Source organism: Cryptomeria japonica, chromosome 11 (genome assembly GCF_030272615.1).
Source record: "Cryptomeria japonica chromosome 11, Sugi_1.0, whole genome shotgun sequence".
Taxonomy (NCBI): Eukaryota; Viridiplantae; Streptophyta; class Pinopsida; order Cupressales; family Cupressaceae; genus Cryptomeria; species Cryptomeria japonica.
The window spans coordinates 327,752,820-327,775,419 of record NC_081415.1 but is presented as its reverse complement, the minus strand read 5'-3'; the positions used below and the strand labels follow the sequence as shown (position 1 = coordinate 327,775,419).

The 22,600-nt window shown below is 36.0% G+C and overlaps 1 protein-coding gene across 3 annotated transcripts in view; it reads left to right on the top strand.

Annotated features, from left to right (window-relative positions):
- LOC131065060 (uncharacterized protein At2g02148) overlaps window positions 1-22,600 on the top strand; it is a 76,294-nt gene that overhangs the window by 13,170 nt on the left and 40,524 nt on the right. For all 3 annotated transcript variants that reach the window (XM_057999450.2, XM_057999451.2, XM_057999452.2), the window contains exons 3-5: window positions 4,130-4,259; window positions 4,403-4,747; window positions 4,939-5,098. In XM_057999450.2, the coding sequence (XP_057855433.2) occupies window positions 4,130-4,259; window positions 4,403-4,747; window positions 4,939-5,098 (635 nt within the window). The remainder of the gene's footprint in view (window positions 1-4,129; window positions 4,260-4,402; window positions 4,748-4,938; window positions 5,099-22,600) is intronic.

Below are 22,600 nucleotides of genomic sequence, written 5' to 3'. Positions count from 1 at the left end.
TTCCTCGAAGTTTGTGCCAAATGGATGTCACATTGCCATTGGCTGAGTTTTAATAATTTGCAATTAGTTAGGTATTTATGGTAACAAACCCTAATTAGGGTTTAGGTGGCAAGATCATGGCCCTTGATTCTGATTTAATCTCGGCCATTCTTTGTATTTGGGAGCACTATATAAGCTCAACTCATTTCATTTGTAAGGGATCAATTAGAAGAGTTTTGAAGAATTGTTGCTTTGATGCTGCCAAAAATAATAAAATCATTGAAGTGTTGGTGAATTACTGTGTTTTGGAGCATTGGCTTGTTTCTTCATCCTTTTATGAGAGAACTTACTATCTAAAAAACACAAAAAAAGATAGAATAGAATTTGCTTAAGTAATTAGATGAATGAAAGACTTATGTGCATGATTAATGGTGAAGCTCCTATTGTTCATACTACTAGTATTTCATCGATGGTGAAGTATCTTGCGTAGTCAACAAAACTAATTTTAGCCAAGCTTAACTTCAATTACTATGTCTTCATTGATATGCATCGCCTTGATGGTATCTATGTTTGTAATGGTGATTCGAAAATCATTAGCTATCCCTAGAAGATCGCACTAGCTTTGTGGAAATGTTCTTCGCATGTTAAAAGCAAAGTTTAGTTGAGCTTCTCTTGAAGTCGTCCATTATTCTTGCATTCTTAGCATTAGTTTAGCCTTCCTAAACCTTCATCCTCTTTTTACATTTTTTATTGAAAGATCATTATTAGTAGTAGAGAGAACTCCATTGCATTATTTTTTCGTAAGAACAACATTCCTTATGATTAAGAAGTTTCATCTCTTTAAAGAACAAATATGTAAGTCCCGTTGGAGGAACAACAAAACACATCAAACCATTGAAGCTATCCAACACGTCAAGACATGACATTGTAAACCTTGGAGTCGTCTCAAGTGATCCTTGCATTCAGCATTTGATAAGTCTTTGTTCAAGAGAGGATAGAGTATTCAATGATTTATTCTGTGTTCGATAGTGCATAAAACACACATCAACAGAGACCTCAAGATCATAAATAACTTGTAGACTTGGCATTATGAATTAGAACAAAGCACCTTATTTTAGTTTGGCTTTCATCACAAAAAACAGTTAAAAAATATTCCAGCTGCCTCAATAAAGGCAATAAGAGTAACACCTAAATATAAACCAAAAGCATTTGTTGAAAGAAACAAAATTCAGCATTTTAGTACTAAAAATAGTCCTCAAATTTCTGCATAAACTAAAGGCATAAAAGCACCCAGCTGAGTTGGAAAAAATCACTTAAAAGATGAAGTCTAATTTTTCGAGTGTGCTGTGCCCAGCAACATCAAGCGACAAAAATCTAACACTCTCTCTTCTTGTGAAAGGTGTTCTCCATCAATCCCAACTTCTTTGTTAGTATTTCAATCTTCCCTTGCAATAGGGACTTCACCAAAATTTTTGCAACCTGCTTGTTGGAAGGAACATATTGAAGAATTACTGCTCTTTCTTGAATTTCATCATTAAGAAAATGATAATGAAAATCTATGTGCTTGGAGTAATATTGGATTTTCAGATAGTTTGATGCAACTTTGATTTTCACAGTAAACTATTGTTGGCTCCAACATCCGATTAGTAAGTTTTGCTAGCAACTTGTGAAGTACTCTGCTTTGGCTTAACTCCATTCTACAACTATTTGTTTCTACTTTCTTGTTGAAGAAGGATATCATTCTTGACCCTAGGTTGAAGCAAAACTCCAAAGTGCTCTTCCCAGTACTAGCATCACCCACCTAGTCTAAATCCACAAAGCCGTGTAGAACAGACTCTTTCTCTCCAACACACTTCAACCCATAATTAATTGTGCCCTTCAAATATTGGAGTAAATGTTTTGCAACAGCTCAGTGAACTTGCCTTGGCTGAACTACATAATAATTTAATATGTCCATTGCAAAACAAATTTCAAGTCTTGTATTTACTAAATACATTAGAAAACCTCTCAACTACTTGTATACAAATGGATCTAACAGATTTGATTCCAAATCTTCACTCAAGTTTAGATTTGGAATCATTGGAGTAGTAAGGGGCTTCCAATCCAACGTTTTAAAAATTTTTGGGATTTCTACTGTGTATTTCCCTTGACTAAAGAAGATTTCTCTTGTACTGTGCCACACATTAAGACCTGAAAAATGATGCATAAGACTAACATCATTCATCTCAAATTTGGATGCCAACTTCCTCCAACACCATACTATGAACTTCTTGCAACCTCCTTTAAGAAAATATAATCTATATATAGAACTTAAACCAACATATCAAATTTATCAAACTAATATTAAAGATTAGGAAACAGCTTTAGTGAAGACCAAATGTAATAAGCACTCATCTGAGGCTTTAGCCCATACATGGCCATTTTTCAGCCTGCATACATGTGTATCCCAGCCATGCCCCTCAAATCCTTTAAGCTGATTTATATGAACCTCTTCCTCTATGTTGCCATCTAGAAAGACTGTTTTTACATCTATTTGATATAAAGGCTAACCAAAATTGAAGATGAGAAACTCTGATCCTCCTGAGCCTTTGAGCAAGGTCCACAAGCACAGTGTGAGCTCCATCAAGCTTCAATTCAGCCAAAAGGAGGAAAGCCTCCATTAAAACAAGAAGGAAGCTCCTATGAGCGCCAAGAATCCATACATAAAATGGTGAGAAGCGTCTCCTCCCATAGGACTAATACCTACAAACCTCACCAAAAATCACTAAAGGAAATAAATTTCCAAGTTACTTTAAATCCTCAAACTCCATTAATAGAGTCTTTGAGCTTTTGGTTACTTTTCCATTCCCCAAAATAGAAAAATTGTAAAAAGCATAATGAGTTCCCATCATAAAAGGAAGAAACAGTAACTCAACAAGGAATTAGAATTAACTCATTCCTAACCGAAGAGGTCAACTAAAAAATCCAAGTAAACAAACAAAGGCCAAAAAGGAATCCCAAGATGCTTTAAGCATCTTTCACTTAAATAGAAACTAAATTTCGTATTTCAGAACTCATAAAATGAATTAGAAATCACTAGAGGAAATTTAAACCCCAATATTCACTCAAACTGAATTAAATAAAAAGCACACACTTTTCAGTTAAATCAAAGTGAAATAAGATGATCATTATAGAATAAATATATTATTATTTTAATAGTTGTAATATATCAACAGTAAAGATTTTTAGTTAGGGTTGGTTTGGAGTAAATGAGAGAATGACTCTGTTACAGTATATGTGTTATGGTTCAACATTAACACAAGGTAACAAGGATCTCTAGGATTTTTTGTGTAAATGTGTTTGAGTACAATGAAGTGTGAGAAGTAGTCTTGTGTTTAAATGATCTTGTTTCAATTCTCAAGCTGTGATTGTCTTTTTGTCAATCACAAGATAGCCTTTTGAAGACAACAGAGTCAGCTATAAGATTTTGTTTTGCAGACTAAGTGGAATATTCATTTTAGTGTATGTACTTACTGAAACATTTTTTGGAGATGCAAGTCCCTGGGGACAAGCATGAACCAGATTTTAACATGGATGAAAACTGTGTACTCTCAGTTTTTGATCATAATTGGTTCAGTTATACCTGAGATAAATTGTTTGTATTTAGTGCAACTTGTAGCACTACAGGGCAGGTGGGCAAACCTGAATGAATATGGTGCCCGTTCATCAAATGATTCTTGTTTTAAAATAATGGCATCTGGCAATGGTTGTTCACAGGATTTGGGAATGTTGTTTTAGAAGTTAGTATGTAAGTAATGTTTGTTGACAGCTACTTTCTACGCTTTTCATATCCATTGGTTGATTTTTGAAAAAGTATCCACTTTACCTAGTTTCTTAGCAAGCATTGCCTCGTTTTCTTTGTATACTTGAACAATATTTTGTATATTTTCTTAAGTTTGTCACTAGATGATTATAATATGTTTCATTTCCACTTAATAACACAAGACTAATTTTATGGCCTTAAGTGATGCTGGGTGGGAGGGTTATGTATCACAAGCCCACCTGGAATTTTTGTAGTCATTTTCATTCAGTATATCTTAGTTGCTGAAGCTGAGTGTAGATTGATAGGCACCTTATGATGCTATAAATTATGTGAACTGCTGCCTGCCAGGATTGTGTGCACCAGTCATATGGAAGTTCTTTGCAACTACAGGGTGTTGGTGGTGTAGAACCAGAACATTCTTTGTCCCTTGAAAATGAAGAACCCCCAAGGTCACCCTATGGTGTCCTAACAATTAATGGTAATTTTATTTTGCTTTATCATGCTGGTCTATTAGTGATAAGATATTTTAATATGAAGTTAACATAGGTTGATTTTCAAGTTACTTTCATTGTACTACTTGCTTCGTATAATTATTTCTCATTGCTGCTTGACTTGGTCCAGATGTTATACCTATTGAATCTGCAAGAGCACGATTTTTGCAACTCATTCTTGATTATTTTCTCCGATCTCGGGTTATTCAAGTCCCTGATTCACCAGAGTCTGCTTATGGTAGTCCCAATGGAAAAGATAAGCAAAAGAAGAGAAAGTCAAGAGAGTCACAAGTTGAAGGTGATCCAAGGTATGTCTTGCCATTAGCTTATGTGGCAAACCTCTATGAAACTCTTGTGAGTGAAGTTAATATGAGGCTTGCCACTTTGGATGGCATTCGTGAAAAGTCAATGGGTGTGGCACTTGAAGCAGCTGGTGGCCTGTATAGAAGACTTGTAAAGAAGTTTCCTCGGAAAGGTACTGTTTGTTGATTGCATATTCTCTTTCTGCTATTGAACTGCTATGTTTATGCACATTTTTTAATGCATTAATGGTTATGAGGGTTGTTTGCTTTAAATCTGTATAGATTTTGTAACTTAATGAGCTCTTGAAACAATATATCAAAGCTTATCCTTTGATTTTTGATTTACACTTTGAATCCATTCCAGGTCCATGTACATTTAAAAGGAGAGAGATGGCATCTGCCTTAGAAGCCAGGACAAAGTTTCCAGAACTGGTCACAAGAGAAGAGAAACGTGTACGTTTTGTAGTGGTTCATGGATTGGAGCTTGTAGAGCAGCCAGACATGACCCTGGAAGATGCTGATTGGTAATTGGCTTGTACTCATCTTTCCCATGTTTAAATTGATAAGATTTGAGAATGGTATCAATGGATGGGTTTTGGATATCAATTTCAATATCATTAGTAATTTCATTTTACTGTTAGAATGATACTAGAGTTTTTAAGGCAATATTTAGTTGTGTGGCTTGTTGCCAACAAGCGTTTTATTATAATATCGTTCTAACTCTTTCACCATATGCTCTCACCTTTCACACATTGGGATCTTGGTGATCAAAAGGTGTTAAGGTTTCATGATTGTTCATTGTAAAAGTGAAATTGCAAAAATAAAAAGAAATTCAGTTCTAGACATTTCAGATTACATTGGATATATGTGCCTAATGCCAATGTGTATTACATGCCACTTCTTTGTAGAAGCATGTAGTTGCTTGCTAGGTTTGGAAGAAATTGGAGAAGGCTCAAAATCAATATTGGTAGGTTAATGGTATACGATAATAGTGGTAGATTAATTGGCTGGATAAGATGGACAATATTTACTCTTAACTTTCTCCATAAAACACAACTCAAAATTACCCAAGGAAGTAGGTCTTTGCTTGTCATACCCCATTTTGGCAACTCCCAAAAGCAAGAGTGAGTTTCTAAATATAACAAACACAGTATCAACAAGTGGCTTTGTGAATGTGTTTGCAATGTAGTCATCATTCCCTACAATCAGAGATCCAACATCCCCACTTGAATGCAATGATAAATGTAATGTTATTGAGCCTTAATATTCTTTGTCTATGCAAGCTCAAATAGGTTATGAGCAATTTGAGAAGCACCTTGGTCACCGTTGAAGATCAGTGCTGGTCGCTTCTATGGAAAATCAAGCCTACATAACTAGTCTTGTATGCATGCTGCCTCGTATGTTGCATTTATTGCTCCTGCATACTTCACATCAATAGTCAATAATGCAATCACGTTTAGCTTGTTATATAACTAATTAATTAGGCCTAATAAAATTTAATACCCAGCAAAAAGTAGACCTGTGTATACCCACGTCACTTACCCAATTTGGCTGCATATAACATACTAAGCATCCGCTATTAACTCTATAGTTCTTTATCCCAATTGAGTAGTAACTTAAATGTACCTCAATATTTGCTTGGCCATATCCTAATGGCTTCTTTGGCTCCTACATGAACTTGCACATGCATGATTATGAAGGAAAGAGTATGATCCAAGTGGAGAAGACTCCCACAAGTTACCTGTACAAAGTTAGCATCAACTTGAGGTGTAGTACACTATGTACTGATATGGGGTAGATGAAGATAACTTGTTTGAGGCAAACTACTTCAATAAATCAAGTGCATACTTAGGATGTGAAATAAATATCTAATTCTCTAAGTACAATGCTTGCATCCAAGAAAGCCATGAAACAAAACCGAGTTAGTTATCTCCAAAGTATTTTTTGATTCTAACTGATTTGCAATGCAATGGCATTACTTTGTGCACCATGTTATCTTCACCATCAACTTTTGGACCTCTCCTAGAGCATGTGGACATATTATGAAATCCTAATCCGTGGAAATATTATGAAATCTTAACTTCTCTCTAACCATAACGCATAGATCCAACAGTATTAGCCTTGTTTTGTGTGGCTTTTTAGCAACATTTTCAGAAAGTTACAAATATGATGAAATGAGTTAATTGGAGACGAATAGTTGCACTTCTTTTAAGTACCAAGATGTCCCTTTGTCTGGGACCCTTGTATATCAATCTACTATGGTTATTCTTTTATAAATTAATAAAGGATAGATAAATATTGACTTAGAAGCATTTTGTAACACTTCTGATCTCTTGGATTCTATACAAAATTTATGCATAATACCTGTGTTACAGGACTCTCTCCTGAAACTCGCTTAGATTTGGTGTTTTCTAAGGTGAACCACTTGAAACAAGGCCATGAAACTTACAAATTGGGTCCCTGGCAAGTTTGATCAAACTCACCAAGCTTGGCGAGTCTTGTTGCTTAGAGTCAGTCAAGATAGTTGTTGGTGCTTAATTGTTTTTTTCCAAGACCAATTAAAGTAGATAGTGTGTGAAGAAATGCTCTCTTCAAATTTGTAGGGGAAGCTCTCTAATCTAATCTACTTTTAAAATCTAACACTGACAAGTTTGCAATAAAGCAATTAGGCAGATTTAAGATCAGACTCAGGAAATTTGGTTTGCAGTTGATTCATTTCATTGGACCAAATTAATTGCAGATCTTGTTTTTTCCCTTGCAATTATTTTTCCAGCAAGGCTTTTTAATGATTATTTTGCCATTATCTTTTGGCAAAAATCGATTTGCTCTCACTGGTTTATTGTTCGGTGCTTCAGATGCTATTTGGCTAGTCTGCAATCCGCTGCTAGCTTGTTTTTCATTGCCTGCAGTTCATATGTTCTGTGTTTTGCCAAGCAACTTGCAGATTGGTTTTTTTGTGATTGAAGGCGTATTGCCTTGGTTACAGTGATCCATACCTGGCAAATTGGCAGGCCCATGGTGCTTCTGTAATAGGTGATTTGGCTTAATAGCTAGCTTTATAGTTGCTTTTTTGGGCAGTCAAATATATCTCTTAGCCATAGTCATTAAAGTCAGGGATTTCATTTGGAAGTTGACGCCTTTTAGTTGCGATTTGCAATTTTAATCTGTGGCTTAAGCATTGTGGCCAACATCCTCTTTGAGATCAAATATTTATTCTCTCCAAATTGTGTTTGGTCAGTGCTTCCATTGATCAGCTTTATTGCTTTGTTGGATGCAGTGGGCTTACGATAGCAAGACTCTTATCCACACCTATCGGTGTTGACAATATCTGTGTTTGTTTGCATTAATGATTGTTTGTGGCGATTGCATATTATGTGATCGGCCCGTGTGGGTTGGGTTTCATTGGCTGACTATGTGGTTAATCAGCGATTACTTGCATTGGTCGGCATTCATTGTTTAGATCGACAGTTTCATGTGCATCTATTATTGGATTAACTCCCCCTATGATTCGCGATTTAGCCTTGATTGTAGGTCATGTTCATTGAAAAATAAATTGAATGAATGATTCAATAATTGGATAATGTATATATAGAGATTACAAGATGACGTTCTAAATTAAAAACAAGTCGTTTAAAGTGAACTACTAAAAAGCTAAACACTAAATAATGAAAAATAAATTGAATGAATGATTCAATAATTGGATGATTACATTGAACGATATACACACGTATATATAGAGGTTACAAGATGATGTTCTATAATTAGAACATAATGTTAAGTAAAGGATTAAAGAGCTAAAAGCTAAATTAAGCTTAAAAGCTAATTAACTAAAAAGAAAAAGCTAAAAGCTAAATGCTAAATAAAGCTTAAAAGCTAATTAACTAAAAAGCTAAATGACCATTAAACAAGGAACTAAATATAGGTGACTAAAATATAATTAAATATTCTAATACCCTCCCTTAATGGTCATTCTATCTACTAACTACCCTACAGAAGACACTGCAGGTCTTTTGATCACAAATGAAAAGAACACTCTGATGTGGTGGAGACCCTCCCTGGACCTGAAAAGTGTTAATGACCAAGAATACCAAAAGCCATCCAAGCTAATGTAGCCTTCACACGCGAATTAGAGATCTGGCACACAAATTACTGAAGCCTGAAACAATGATTTTGAGGAAAAAATCAGCAAACCCTTTTGCAGAAGAGTACCAACTCCAAAACTGATTGCAAGATACCATGGTTGCAGATGTTCGCCCTGGCAGGTGCGACCCAAATTGACTGCAACAAAGCACGATTTTTGAGGAAAAAACCGTCAAACCCTGAAATGGGAACCCTTGAAAAGAGAATTTACGATTTTGAGGAGAAAATCGAAAAACCAAGAAATCTGAGGTTACAAATCATCGTTTTTTGTGGAAAAAAACGGTAAAACCCAGATAACTAAAATCTTACGCGAATATCGCGGATTACAGATGAGATAATTTTTAAGGGAAAATTATAAACCCTGCGAACAATTTTTGAGGAAAAAATCGTGAAAACCCTCCCATGATTTTTTGTGGAAAAAATCAGAAAACTGACAAACAATTTTTCAGGAAAAAATCATGAAAACCCTCCCATGATTTTTTGTGGAAAAAATCAGAAAACCAACAGACAATTTTTCAAGAAAAAATCGTGAAAACCCTAGGACCTGTAAGACGAGGTTTGGCCTAAATCAATCTGATCAAGGCAACGATATTCAGATATTGTGAACATGCACTGTTTCCAGGTGTTGTGGTAGCTGTTGAACTTCTGACTGTGTTCCAACATGATGTTGGTCAAAGATGCCATCACAAAAATGGAGGTTGAACGAGGTCAACCTAGTGAAAGCATGAGACAAAAGAATCTGATTCAAAAATCAGAATAGAAGCAGCTGCACAAAAAATCTGAAACCCTGGAGGAGAATTCTGGCACGAATTCTAAGGTGCAAATTTCGAGGTTTGGAAGAAACCCAGAAATTAAAAAATTTCTGCAAACTTAAAACAGCATAAATGGTGCCCAAAAAAAATAGCAAAAATCCCAACGTCCATAGAAATAGCAGAAATTGTGAACTGTTTTTAAATTCCAAGGCAAATTTGCTAGCACAAAATTTGAGGTGCGGAAAACGAGGCACCCAAAAAAATCTGAGACAACCCCAAAAAGCTCTTGAAAAACCCACCAAGAATCTGAAAATAGAATGCAGATCTGACGGCTCAAAAATTGAGGCACGGAAAACGATGCACCCATAAAAATTTGACGACAACCCAGTTGAGGTCTCGAAAAACCCACCAAGAATCTGCAAGCAAAATAAATTTTCGACTTGAATTGAAGGGTCAAAACCCTAGTCGAAAATTGCAGAAACCCTAGGAAAATTTTCAATCTTCAAAAAAAACCTCCAGGTTGCAGGCCCGAAAATCTCCAGAACCCTAAAAAAAACATAAACGGCGCCCAGCACAAAGAAATTCGCCCACGAACCAGAAACCCTCGAAACCCTCCAAAAGCCTTAAAAAAAGCAAAATCGTTTTTTATAAAAAAACAATTAAGGCCATGAATTTTTATTAAAAAATTCGCCAAACTTTAAAGAATCCCATCGACCTGCTCTGATACCATGAAAAATAAATTGAATGAATGATTCAATAATTGGATGATTACATTGAACGATATACACACGTATATATAGAGGTTACAAGACGATGTTTTACAATTAGAACATAATGTTAAAGTAAAGGATTAAAGAGCTAAAAGCTAAATTAAGCTTAAAAGCTAATTAACTAAAAACAAAAAGCTAAAAGCTAAATGCTAAATAAAGCTTAAAAGCTGATTAACTAAAAAGCTAAATGACCATTAAACAAGGAACTAAATATAGGTGACTAAAATATAATTAAATATTCTAATAAATAAAGCTTAAAAGCTAATTAACTAAAAAGAAAAAGCTAAATGCTAAATAAAGCTTAAAAGCTAATTAACTAAAAAGCTAAATGACCATTAAACAAGGAACTAAATATAGGTGACGAAAATATAATTAAATATTCTAATACCCTCCCTTAATGGTCATTCTATCTACTAACTACCCTACAGAAGACACTGCAGGTCTTTTGATCACAAATGAAAAGAACACTCTGCTGCAGTGGAGACCCTCTCTGGATCTGAAAAGTGTTAATGACCAAGAATACCAAAATCCATCCAACTTGACGTTGGGTAACCAAATTGAAACCTGAAACCATGATTTTGAGGAAAAATCGGCAAACCCTTCAAAACTGAAGATACAAATCATCAATTTTGTGGAAAAAAATGGTAAAAACCTTTGAAACGATTTTTGTGGAAAAAATCGAACAAAACCCTGAAACTTTGCATGGCAAGACCCAAAACACCACGTGGTAAGACACCAAACATCATGCGGTAAAACATTAGACATCATGCAAGAAAACACCAGACAACATCACGTGGTAAAATACCAGACATCACGTGGTAAAACAACAAACTTCACGCGGCAAAATAGCAGACATCATGTGGTAAAACAACACTCCCTGATTTTTGAGGAAAAATCAAGCAAAACCCTCCCATGATTTTTTGTGGAGAAAAATCAGAAAACCCACGCTAGCTTTGCAGATGACAGATAATAATTTTTAAGGAAAAAATTCTAAACCATTCGAACAATTTTTGAGGAAAAAAAAAGTGAAAACCCTGGGACCTGTAGGACGAGGTCTGGCCTAAATCAATCTGATCAAGGCAACGATATTCAGATATCGTGAACATGCACTGTTTCCAGGTGTTGTGGTTGAGGCCACTGAACTTCTGACTGTGTTCCAACATGATGTTGGTCAAAGATGCCATCATGAAAATGGAGGTTGAACGAGGTCAACCTAGTGAAAGCATGAGACAAAAGAATTTGATTCAAAAATTTGAATAGAAGCAACTGCACAAAAAATTTGAAACCCTGGAGGAGAATTCTGGCACGAATTCTAAGGCGTGAATTTCGAGGTTTGGAAGAAACCCAAAAATTAAAATTTTCTTCAAACTTACAACCTGAAATTTTTCCTGAAAATAATCAGAAAAAAATAATTTGCAGAAAATAAAAAAATACCTTTGATTTTTTTGTTAAAAAAATAGAAAAATAGTAACGATTTTTTTTTCAAAAAAAATAGAGGAGAAACCCTAGGTCGGATGTACAGCATAAACAATGCCCACAGAATTAGCAGAAATCGTTGACTGTTTTTAAATTCCAAGGCAAATTCGTTGGCACAAAAAACGAGACAACTAAAAAAATCTGAGATCAACCCAGAAAAGCTCTCGAAAAAACAAACTAAGAATCTAAAGTCAGAATACAGATCCGACGGCTCAAAAATCGAGGCATGGAAAATGATGCACCTAGAAAAATCTGACGACGACTCAGTTGAGGTCTCGAAAAACCCACCAAGAATCTGCAAGCAAAATAAAATTTCCACTTGAGCTGAAGGGTCAAAACCGTAGTCGAAAATTGCAGAAACCCTAGGAAAATTTTCAACCTGCAAAAAAAACTTCAGGTTGCAGTCCCGAAAATCTCCAGAACGCTAAAAAAAACATGAACTGCTGCCTAGCATAAAGAAATTCGTCCATGAACTAGAAACCCTAAAAAAGCCTTCAAAAAAACAAAATCATTTTTTTATAAAAAACAATTAAAAAAATCTGGAAAATATTCCAGAAAGAAGGCCATGAATTTTTATTAAAAAATTCGCCAAACTTTAAAAAATCCCATCGACCCGCTCTGATACCATGAAAAATAAATTGAATGAATGATTCAATAACCGGATAATGTATATATAGAGATTACAAGACGACGTTCTAAATTAAAAACAAGTCGTTTAAAGTGAACTACTAAAAAGCTAAACACTAAATAAAGCTTAAAAGCTTAACTAAAATGAAAAAGCTAAATGCTAAATAAAACTTAAAAGCTAATTAACTAAAAAGCTAAATGACCATTAAACAAGGAACTAAATATAGGTGACTAAAATATAATTAAATATTCTAATATTCATTACATAGTTACTAGATCCGCTTCTTCGGCAGGCGACTTTATCTCCTTCTTGATTAGCATTTTATCATTGTAGGGAGCATGGTTATCAACTTGTAGGTTCATTCCAGTTCAATCAGATCTACTTAGAGTTTGGTGCAATTTATTTGGCCGAAATGTATGTGGAGTTCAGCGTGGATTTCATATCAACAGGTTTACTTATTTGCTAGCCTATATTTGAGGATTGGTTCAATTTGATTGGTGGTGTCCTGGTCAGTGGTTCATTCCCATTTTCTCTACTAGACTTGTGAAGAGGTAGCAGGCTTGTGAATTGACCTTGCTCGATGTTCTTTTAACCATTAGGGTTTCACATTTGCATTAAAAATCCATTGGTGGGCCCGCAAATTGCAAGTTTGAACATTTGTTTTTGGGATTTAATCCCACATTCCTTAAGAGGGAGTTTATTTTGTGATTCATACAGCCGTCATTGCTTATGATATTGTGAGCTTAGGTTTACGAGCTCGTGGTTGGTCTCTTTTGCACGTTCAAGTCGTGTGTAGACTTGTGTGATTTGGCAATTGTGTTTGCTTGTTGGTGACTTGCTAATTGGTGCATTTGTGGAGTTTTTGGCTTGTTGGCATGGGCACCCGCCAACATATCACCCTTAAAGGGCCCCACCATTTTTTTATCAGCGAATTAGGTATTTTTTTGCTTGATTTGTTTTAGCTTAATTTGGGAGTTACTCATTTTTTGAGTGATGGTACTATCTTTGTAAAATTTTAAAGAGATTTCATAGTTGAAAATGGGTTTTTCTTTTTATTTTGGAGAGGGGGAACTATAGGTAATGGAGTGATTTCATACTCACCCATCTTCATGATCGTGATCTATTGCCATATTTGTATAATGATGTTCCTATTCATGACACACCTTGGGAGAATAGTATTTGGAAAGGCTTTAGGGCTTGAGTTTTTAGAGTTATTTTTTATCATGTTAATTATGACACTTTGGAGTCACTTATTCATTTTGAGTGTCCTCATGCTCTTTGGATTCACATTCAGGAGTTATATGGAGATCATGATACTCCGCCATCTCTTGATGATCCTCTTTTCAATTCCAATGTGCCTCTTCATTCTTTAGAGCAAATAACCCATGTTTGTGATCCTTTGGAGGTTTTTGAGACTTCAGATGAGGTTGCAGTTGCTTTAGAAGTTTTTGATTCTCTGTCAGAGATAGTTGATCAACCTTCACTTTCATTTGAGACTTCCATCATTCCTGATCCACAAGATTAACTTTGTCTTCTTGATCGGGATTCCTATTTGCTAGACATTGGTTCATTGTTTGTGGAGTCTCACATTTCAGATTTGGAGGACACATTTGAGGGTTTATCTCTCCTATTTGATGATAGTTGTGGTACAACTGTTGTCTCTTCATCTTTGTCTTTGGAGCTTGTTCAAGATCAGTTTCCATTGGTTCCTTGCTTGTCACCTTCTATTATGATTGGGTATGCTCCTAATTGGTTCGTGGCATCATCCTCCAAGGTCTTGGCGACATATGAGTAGATTTTAGAGACATCATCATCCTACATTTTGATTCCACTTCCTAATTCCTATCTAGAATGGGAAGCATTCTTGCCTTTGTACTTGGTTTATCTTCTTCCCAAGGGGAGAAATGTTGCTTGTAGTCATTGGACTATGTTTTGTCTTCAAGCCTTCACCATACTTGAAGGACATTATCCATTATGGGGGGGCTATGTAGTTTCCTTTCTTGCTTCCTATGGAGGGATATTTGATTGTATATACATAATGTATGTAGTCCTTGGGGGGTGTGATTGAGTCCTCCATCCATGCATCTTGTTTCCTTTCTTTTTTTGGAGAGGAGCTTTGTCCCATTGGGTTTTCTCCTTTTCTCTGTTAGTGAGAGAATTCATTGTATTTGCATTGTACATGGGTACCTAACATGGCCTAGTAGTCGGGACCCATCTCGCATCTTGCATATTGCATAATAATCTTCTCCCTAAAACTTAAGGGGGGGTGTTGGAATAACTTAAGTTAACTTAGGTATCATTATTTCGTAGGTTACCTTATATTTGTGTTGGGTAGTTGGATATTACCTACTCTCACCTAACCTTGCATCTCATTGAGATACATGGTGTCATCTTGTGCTCTCATCTCCTATTGCCTTGCCATTATAAGTAGGCTCATTGTACATTGTTATACATCTCAAATAGGAGATGCCTTGCCTTTATAAGTAGGCTCATTGTACCATAGTTCCAAAACTCGCCACGAGTCGTGCGAGTTATCCGAGTCACCAAGTCGAGCAGACCTCGCCGAGTTTTTATGACTCGGCCCGAGTCATGGAATATGATAAATAATTTCATATATATATAATTGTAAAAGTATATAATTTCAAGATTTTGCCGAGTCATTGCCGAGTCGTTGCCGACTTGTAGCCGAGTCACGAGTTGAGTTGGCCTTGCCGAGTTCGAGCTGAGTCCGAGTTTGGGAACTTTGCATTGTACATTGTTATACATCTCAAATATACTATTTGTGTTCCTGGCATTGGAGTCAATACTCCCAACATATAATATAAATTATAATAATAATGTTATATGATAGTATTATAATATAAAATACTACACAATTATGATAATGATATTATACTATAGTATGATAATAATATGAATAATACTACTAGTTCATTATGATGCTATTTTATTACTATGGTATAATATTTTTTTGGTTATAAATTTGTTGATTTTTAAACATATCCAGCCTTATCATTCTTGTTTAAAAGAAATTGCTTTGTTTTTTTTAAGGTAGCTTTTTTTGTATAATTGATTCTCTTGCAAAATTTGAAATCTAGTTTTACTTGTTCTAGAAATCATACCTTGTTCAAGGAAGTGTATTTATATAGTTGTTTTATTTCTCTTTATATATGAAACTAACATGTGCCATTTTTTTAGGCAAATTAATTTATCCAATAGAATATATGTTGACTATATCATTCAAATTGCGATCCATTTGTTCCTAATTGATAGGACTCGTTTAAATTGTAGTAATTATTAAATATATGTTTGCTGACAGATTTTGCTACCTAACTCTATATTCCAACACCCAAACAGGTAACAATCTGGACAAATGGTTGAGATGGATATTATGATCTTCTATACCTACTCTCTACTTGTTTTACAAGGCGCAACTACCTTCTGATGATATACAATGAATGAAATCCAAGTGTGCTTTTAACCAGAAAACAGTTGAAAGGTGTAACTTTTAACTAGAAATTTTGAAAGGATTGCTACTATTACCAACCTCAAATAATAATGAAACAAAATTAAATCCCAATCGAATCTCACTCTCACCACAAAGGATGATGGGGATTAGAAGAGCAAATCTGATATCTCCATAGTCAAAATAACCACTGTTTTCAACATTCATACAAAGATAAATATTTCACAACAATGGGCTAAAGGATGAATTTCAATCACTTCAATACTCAGTAATAAAAACATTGAAATGGAAGCACATTCGATATAAGAAGAATAATCTTTCATTCATCACAGCACAAAGTCTATGATCAAAGAAAACCATTCCAATAATTTTCATTGAAGCATATTAAAAAATGACTGAAGCATTAAACAACACATTTACTTTTAAACAATACAAACTTCACCCAAAAAGATCCTAAATGCAGATTGGCTTCTAACATTTATAGCCAAACTTAGCATAACCGTTTTTAAAACCATAACGGCTTGTTGAAAATGGCCGATTAAACGAAGTCTTTAAAGCAAAATTAAAATAAACGGCTCCCTAGAGCCAATAGTTTGAGATGCATGGAAAATTAAACATAAAGAAAATTAACTCAAAAGAGTAACATCATCATCTTCCACCTCATCTTTTGCTGTTGGTTTCTCTCCTCCTTCTGTAACTGCTGTGACTCTTGAGCTCCCTTTGCCGCTTGATCTGCCTGCGCCGCTTGTGTCTTCATCTTCCTCTTGTATGCTCTGAATTTTATGACAGTTGGGGATGTGTTAGCATTTGGGGTACCAGTGATGTTAACCCTGATTCTCCATTTGTTGATACCTTGGTCTGCTTCTATTATCTTCCTGGTATATCGCTAGCACTATCCCTGACAGAAGAGAGATAAACCGTCATATCTTTCAATTGTTCCAAAGCTGAGACCCCTACATTTGCCAGTGAGAACTCTTCATCAATTCTTTTCCTTAAATTCCTCCTCATGGTGCCAATTTCCAATAGCTCCTCTCCGCCTTCTTTAAAGATGTTTATCCCCAATATGAAGAAATCATTCTTCAAATCTTTGAGATTAGTGGAATGTTGCTAGAGAACTTTTGTTATCTCCGACTCCAACTCCGAGCACAATCATCTTCCAATCCAACATCTCCTTCTTGGTTGCAGAGTTATTTTCTGCAGGATTACTGATAATTTGCTCTGTCACCAAGAGATTGGAGGCATTTTTGTGATTTCTTCTAATTCTTTGAAAACTGTTAATTTTGTGGATCAGAATTAAAATTTATCTTCTTCTATGTATTATCTATCACTGAATTGTTGTATAAATCTGATTGTCTTCTTTTATGTTGCAGGAGAGGAGGAGCATTTTTATTTCAATGTCCATTCTCACACATTTTATTTGGTATATGTAGTGGGCTGGGTACGGTCAAGCGATGCCTTGACCGGCCATGTCTTTTGGACATGGCCGATCAAGACATCACTTGATCGTGCCCCCTCACGATAATAAATGTTTGAATGAGAGACTTCATTTATCTCTCATTCAATCATTTATCTTACTGAGGTTATCATGCATTAACACTCCCTCTTAGCTAGGTAAGATAAATGTATAAGGTATTGGGAGCAATATTCATAAATTGTATGATGCTTATCTTGGGACCATAGTTTCAAGATGTGAATTGCCTCTGTCGGCAATTCTATTGACAAACTCTTGAGTGGATTGCCTTTGTCGGTGATTCTATCCATAAGCTCTTGTGTGGATTGCCTCAGTCGGCGATTCTATGCACAAACTCTTGTGTGGATTGCCTCAGTCGGCGATTCTATCCATGAGCTCTTGTGTGGATTGCCTCAGTCGGCGATTCTATCCACAAGCTCTTACGTGGATTGCCTCAGTCGGTGATTCTATCCACAAGCTTTTACGTGGATTGCCTCAGTCGGCGATTCTATCCACAATCTTGAGTTATTGTAAGATCGTCACCTTCCAATAACCTCAAAAATACAAGTGGAAATCATTTTGAAAGTCGTCACTTCCTTATGATTTACACAGGGCCCATAAAATAATTATTAGTATTAATAATAATAATCAATATTTACAATTTTTACCTCAAAAGTGCTCAATCTTGATTAGTAAGCTCCCTCTCAATCACAAGGTATCTTGAGTTTCTTCTAGAGAACATATTTTTCTGAACCTACGTCTGAATTTCTGACTTCAGCAAGGGACGCTTGTATTTTAAGTTTGAGAGGACAAGTTCTTGCAATGTGGCCATATTCAAGACTTTCAAGGAGATATCAATTTGATCTTAATCGGATCTTCCTTCAGGCGGTTAGGCTTTATAGAAGGAAACTTGGCTCTGATACCATGTTAATTTTGTGGATCAGAATTAAAATTTATCTTCTTCTATGTATTATCTATCACTGAATTGCTGTATAAATCTGATTGTCTTCTTTTATGTTGCAGGAGAGGAGGAGCATTTTTATTTCAATGTCCATTCTCACACATTTCATTTGGTATATGTAGTGGGCTGGGTACGGTCAAGCGATGCCTTGACCGGCCATGTCTTTTGGACATGGCCGATCAAGACATCACTTGATCGTGCCCCCTCATGATAATAAATGTTTGAATGAGAGACTCCATTTATCTCTCATTCAATCATTTATCTTACCGAGGCTATCATGCATTAACAAAAACTGATGCCAGACTTCCCCTCTCCCTTCTTACACTCTTCAGCTCAGTACAAAGAGCACTCATCTTCTCTGTAAGTAGGGCATAGGCTCATAACCCATTTTCAATGAATACCATGCCATTTAGAAAACCTTTACTTGCCCATGAGTCAACTGTTAATGTAACTACCCGACACCTCTTAATTTGTTCTAACTTATCAGAACTAATACCTTCCAATGCCGCCATTTTTGAAGTACCTTCTACAGGTTGTGCATTAGTTTGTAGGGCGGATAGAATGAAACTAGTTAAAGCACTTAATTGTTGTGTTAGTTCTCTATTCTTCTATTTTTCCATCTTTATCCTCTTCGATAAGTTGCTCATGGAGAACTTGACATGATAAATGTCTCCTTTAGTAGTGGAGGGGCCCATATCAATTTTGCTCAATTTGAAATCTGTTTCTATGATTTCATGTTCATCCCTGCTCACTAAAGGATTGACAATCTCTAGCACATGATTTCAAGTATTCGGATCAATGATCATCTCGGACATTCGCCTGGCTTTCTTAGGTTTGGGCGTATCTCCTAACAGCTTATCTCCGCCAATTTGGTCGAAGATGAGGAATTCATTATCAATTGCGATCATGGTACGAGTTGGAGATTGTTGGTTAGATGCAGCATAGGTGTTACTGATTTCCCGTCTCTTTTCCTTTTCAAGGAGTTGGGCACACTCCCTTCACTGACGAACTTCAATTTCTTGTTCTCTTCCCGCAGCTCCTCGTTACCTTCGGGTTTTGAACCAATCCTTTGAGGAGTTGTTCCTGTACTAGGTGCAACCTTTATAGTCTGAGAGCTTTGGGAATAATTCTTTTCTGTGTTAGGTGTGCCTCTCTATGAGGAAGAACTAGCATGTGCTCTCACTTTCCTTTCCAACCACTCCCTTGTTCTCTCCAAAACATCTAAGGACCTAATCTTAATGTCCGCTTTTTCTTCTTCTTTTGGCCATTGAATTGAGGAGGTAGAGCAACAACAACATCTTGATATGATTCATCAATCAACTCCGAACCATCATTTGTGGCATTCTCAAGAACTAGCAGAGGTAGGCCAAAGGCTAGAACTTGGTCTATGGTTAAATTCATTAGGTTTCTCCTTTGGACTTCTCTTTCATCTACACTGTCCTCCCATAAATCTTCTAACCACAGTATATGAAGGTATTGTCTCTCTCCATAGAGATTGTTTTTAACGAAACCCTCCAGTCAAAATTGGGTCTTAGAGGCAAAGAGCGAAAACCAAACTCGGCCAACAACTTATCAGCATATTTGGAGGATTCATTGTTCTTACAAGAAAAACTAAACAGAGCTAGGGGAAAAGAATACCCCTTCTTCGTGTTTACAAATTTCATATTAACAAAGGCCATTTGGCACAAAGCTCTAAGAAAATAAGATAACTTGATGCATACTTAGGCAATTTTAATGGGGCCTTTTCATAACCCCCAATTCTCAAGAGAATGTGTGGAATTGGACGTAGTAGCTGCCAAACTGCATTTTTAGGGCTGTGGCTTTTGCAGAGACCCTTCTCTTCGATGATATTTCAATTCTTTTCACTAGGGTCATGAAGAATGCATCATGGATGCGCGTAAAGATCCTTATACCCACATCTTTTCGCAGTTGAGAAAAACAATCATACATTGGTGTGCCCACTGCAAGAGAGCCTTCAACTTTTAGGTCGGGCCAAGCCGACTCACTAGTAGCAAGTACATAGAACAATAGAGAACACAGATGGAATCGCAGGTTCTTTCAATAACCCACTAGTTGTTCATGCAGGTGTTCACTTATCAATTTTGCCCAATCCACATACTTGTTTTCATCACAAATAGTCAACACAAATTGGCACATCCATTCTTCAAAGTATTCAGAATGAGGCCTCTCGGTTACATGGTGCAAAAGCATGATCATATCTACGATGTCCTCCATGAACAATTCTCTTTTTATTTTGGCGGGAAGCTTAGAGTTGCCTCTCCTTTCTACCTTCAACCAGCTCCGTGCAATGCAATTAAAACACCAATCTATCTGATTTTGAAAGAATTCCCAACTAGACTGCATGGATATGTTTACATACTGTTCTCTTCCAGGAATTTGTAATGCTAAGGCCACAACTTTAGAATCAACTCTCACTACTACAGATTCTTTTAGGGTCTTGATTTCTTGAGAGTTTGGGTGGTAATTCTGAGCACATGCAACAACCAATTCAGAACATGCAATAGTTGGTGGGTAATCTCTGGCTTTTAGGAGCCCACTATTTGAGATTTTTTGTGCAATGTGAGACCTATCATGGCGTTGTAATCTTCCTAGGACCTCATGGAGGTTAACATCTCCCATATCGGTATTCCTCACATCCTCCAAAGCATTTTCTATGGCATGAGACAATTTGGGTTTCATTCTATATAGAAGAAAACAGGCTAGGGCTTTTGTAACTATAGTGTAAACCAAATTTATTGGTGGGGTATGCAAGATGGGGTAGAAATATGAACTCATGAGCATGGCCGAGGGAACCCTTTCCTAATTTCACTTGTAAAAACCAAATTTTGACAAAGTAGCAGGGAGAAAAGAGAAATCTTGCTCAAACTTGGTTCTTAGGTGTTTGTAGATTCTCCATTAACATAGTCTTCTAGTCCGTTTCTTGTTCGCCACCCACAATATGAAATGAAACATCAACAAAAGGTGGTAGCTCTATACATGCCTGAAGCATTAAAAATTGTCTGCTTTGGGTGGCGTACCGTATTATCTAGCTCGTAAGAATAAGAATGATTTGACATTCTCTTTGTGAAGAGTGCCAACGCCTTTCCCACGTTTTGATTTGATTTTTGTATTTAATGCTCATTAATGCGTCATGTTTGCTGATGTCACAACTTGAAACATGTCTCGGAAGCTGGAACCACTTGTTATCGTACTATCGACAAAGAGTTGAATCATGGAACCATTGAAAGTGTGTGCAAGAATTCCTAAAAAGTGTGATCGGCCGATGATAAAGATAGGCGAAGGCCCTTGACTAACTACCACGACTCACCCCTATCGGGCTATCAGGGAAAGACAAATCTTAAGAACCACAAGGGTTATGAGTGTTGGTGTTCCAAAAGATTGCGATTTGTCGACAACAAAGGGGCTAGGGCTTTAAAACAAGTTAAACACCGCTAATGTTTAAACACTTTGAAGAATATCGATCGATCAGGTGCTTCAAGAACTAAGGAAGCGACGGGTATGATTCTAAAGTGATGAAGAGGGCCGATTAAGTGACTAAAGATTGTGGATTAAATATTGAATTAACATGCATTTCACTCAAGTCTAGAAAGGCAGGTAACAATATGGAAAATCAGAATAAAAGCTGTATTTATGGCCAACTGTCTATCGTTAATTATTGATAGCTTAATACATATAATAGATACTAGCAACTGTGGAAATATTGAAAATCTTTGACTGTCCTTTCCTATGTGAAGATAAATTTATACATTCAGATGTATTGTTCTCTCATGTGGTCAAACACTTTATGAGCATATACTAAACTAAAGCACTTGACATACATGTCACTAAGCTTTATTCTGAAAAGTTGTGTGGCAAATGCAAAATGCCTGTGAGCAATGAAAGTGTGAACTTTTTTCATATTGCAATAATTTAATATTAGTAGCAGCAGATGGCAATGGGGTGAAAATGTGTTGTATTATTCAGTTTCCTTTTACCACCCAATTACATTATAGTGATACCTGAGAGAAATATCACATTCACTAACCCATCTCCTCATCGTGTAAGGTAATTACAAATTTAATTATTTCTTTCAAAGTATGAAGGTGACCTTCTCTACAAAAAAAATTCTAGCACATAATCCAAATTTATAACTTTGTGTTACAAGTCATTAATTAATGTTGGATTTAAAAACCATGGCTTATTTGATTGAAAGCCATTTACCAAGCAAAATATTCTTTTTACATTTTATTGATAAGGTTGGAATTTGATGATAAACCTTGTCAAATAAATGATAAGGGTCGTCATCTTGGTGTAATTCATAGTTACATCACTTTGTGACAGGGTTCATCCTACAATACTTGGATTAAAATTTAAAGGTTATTG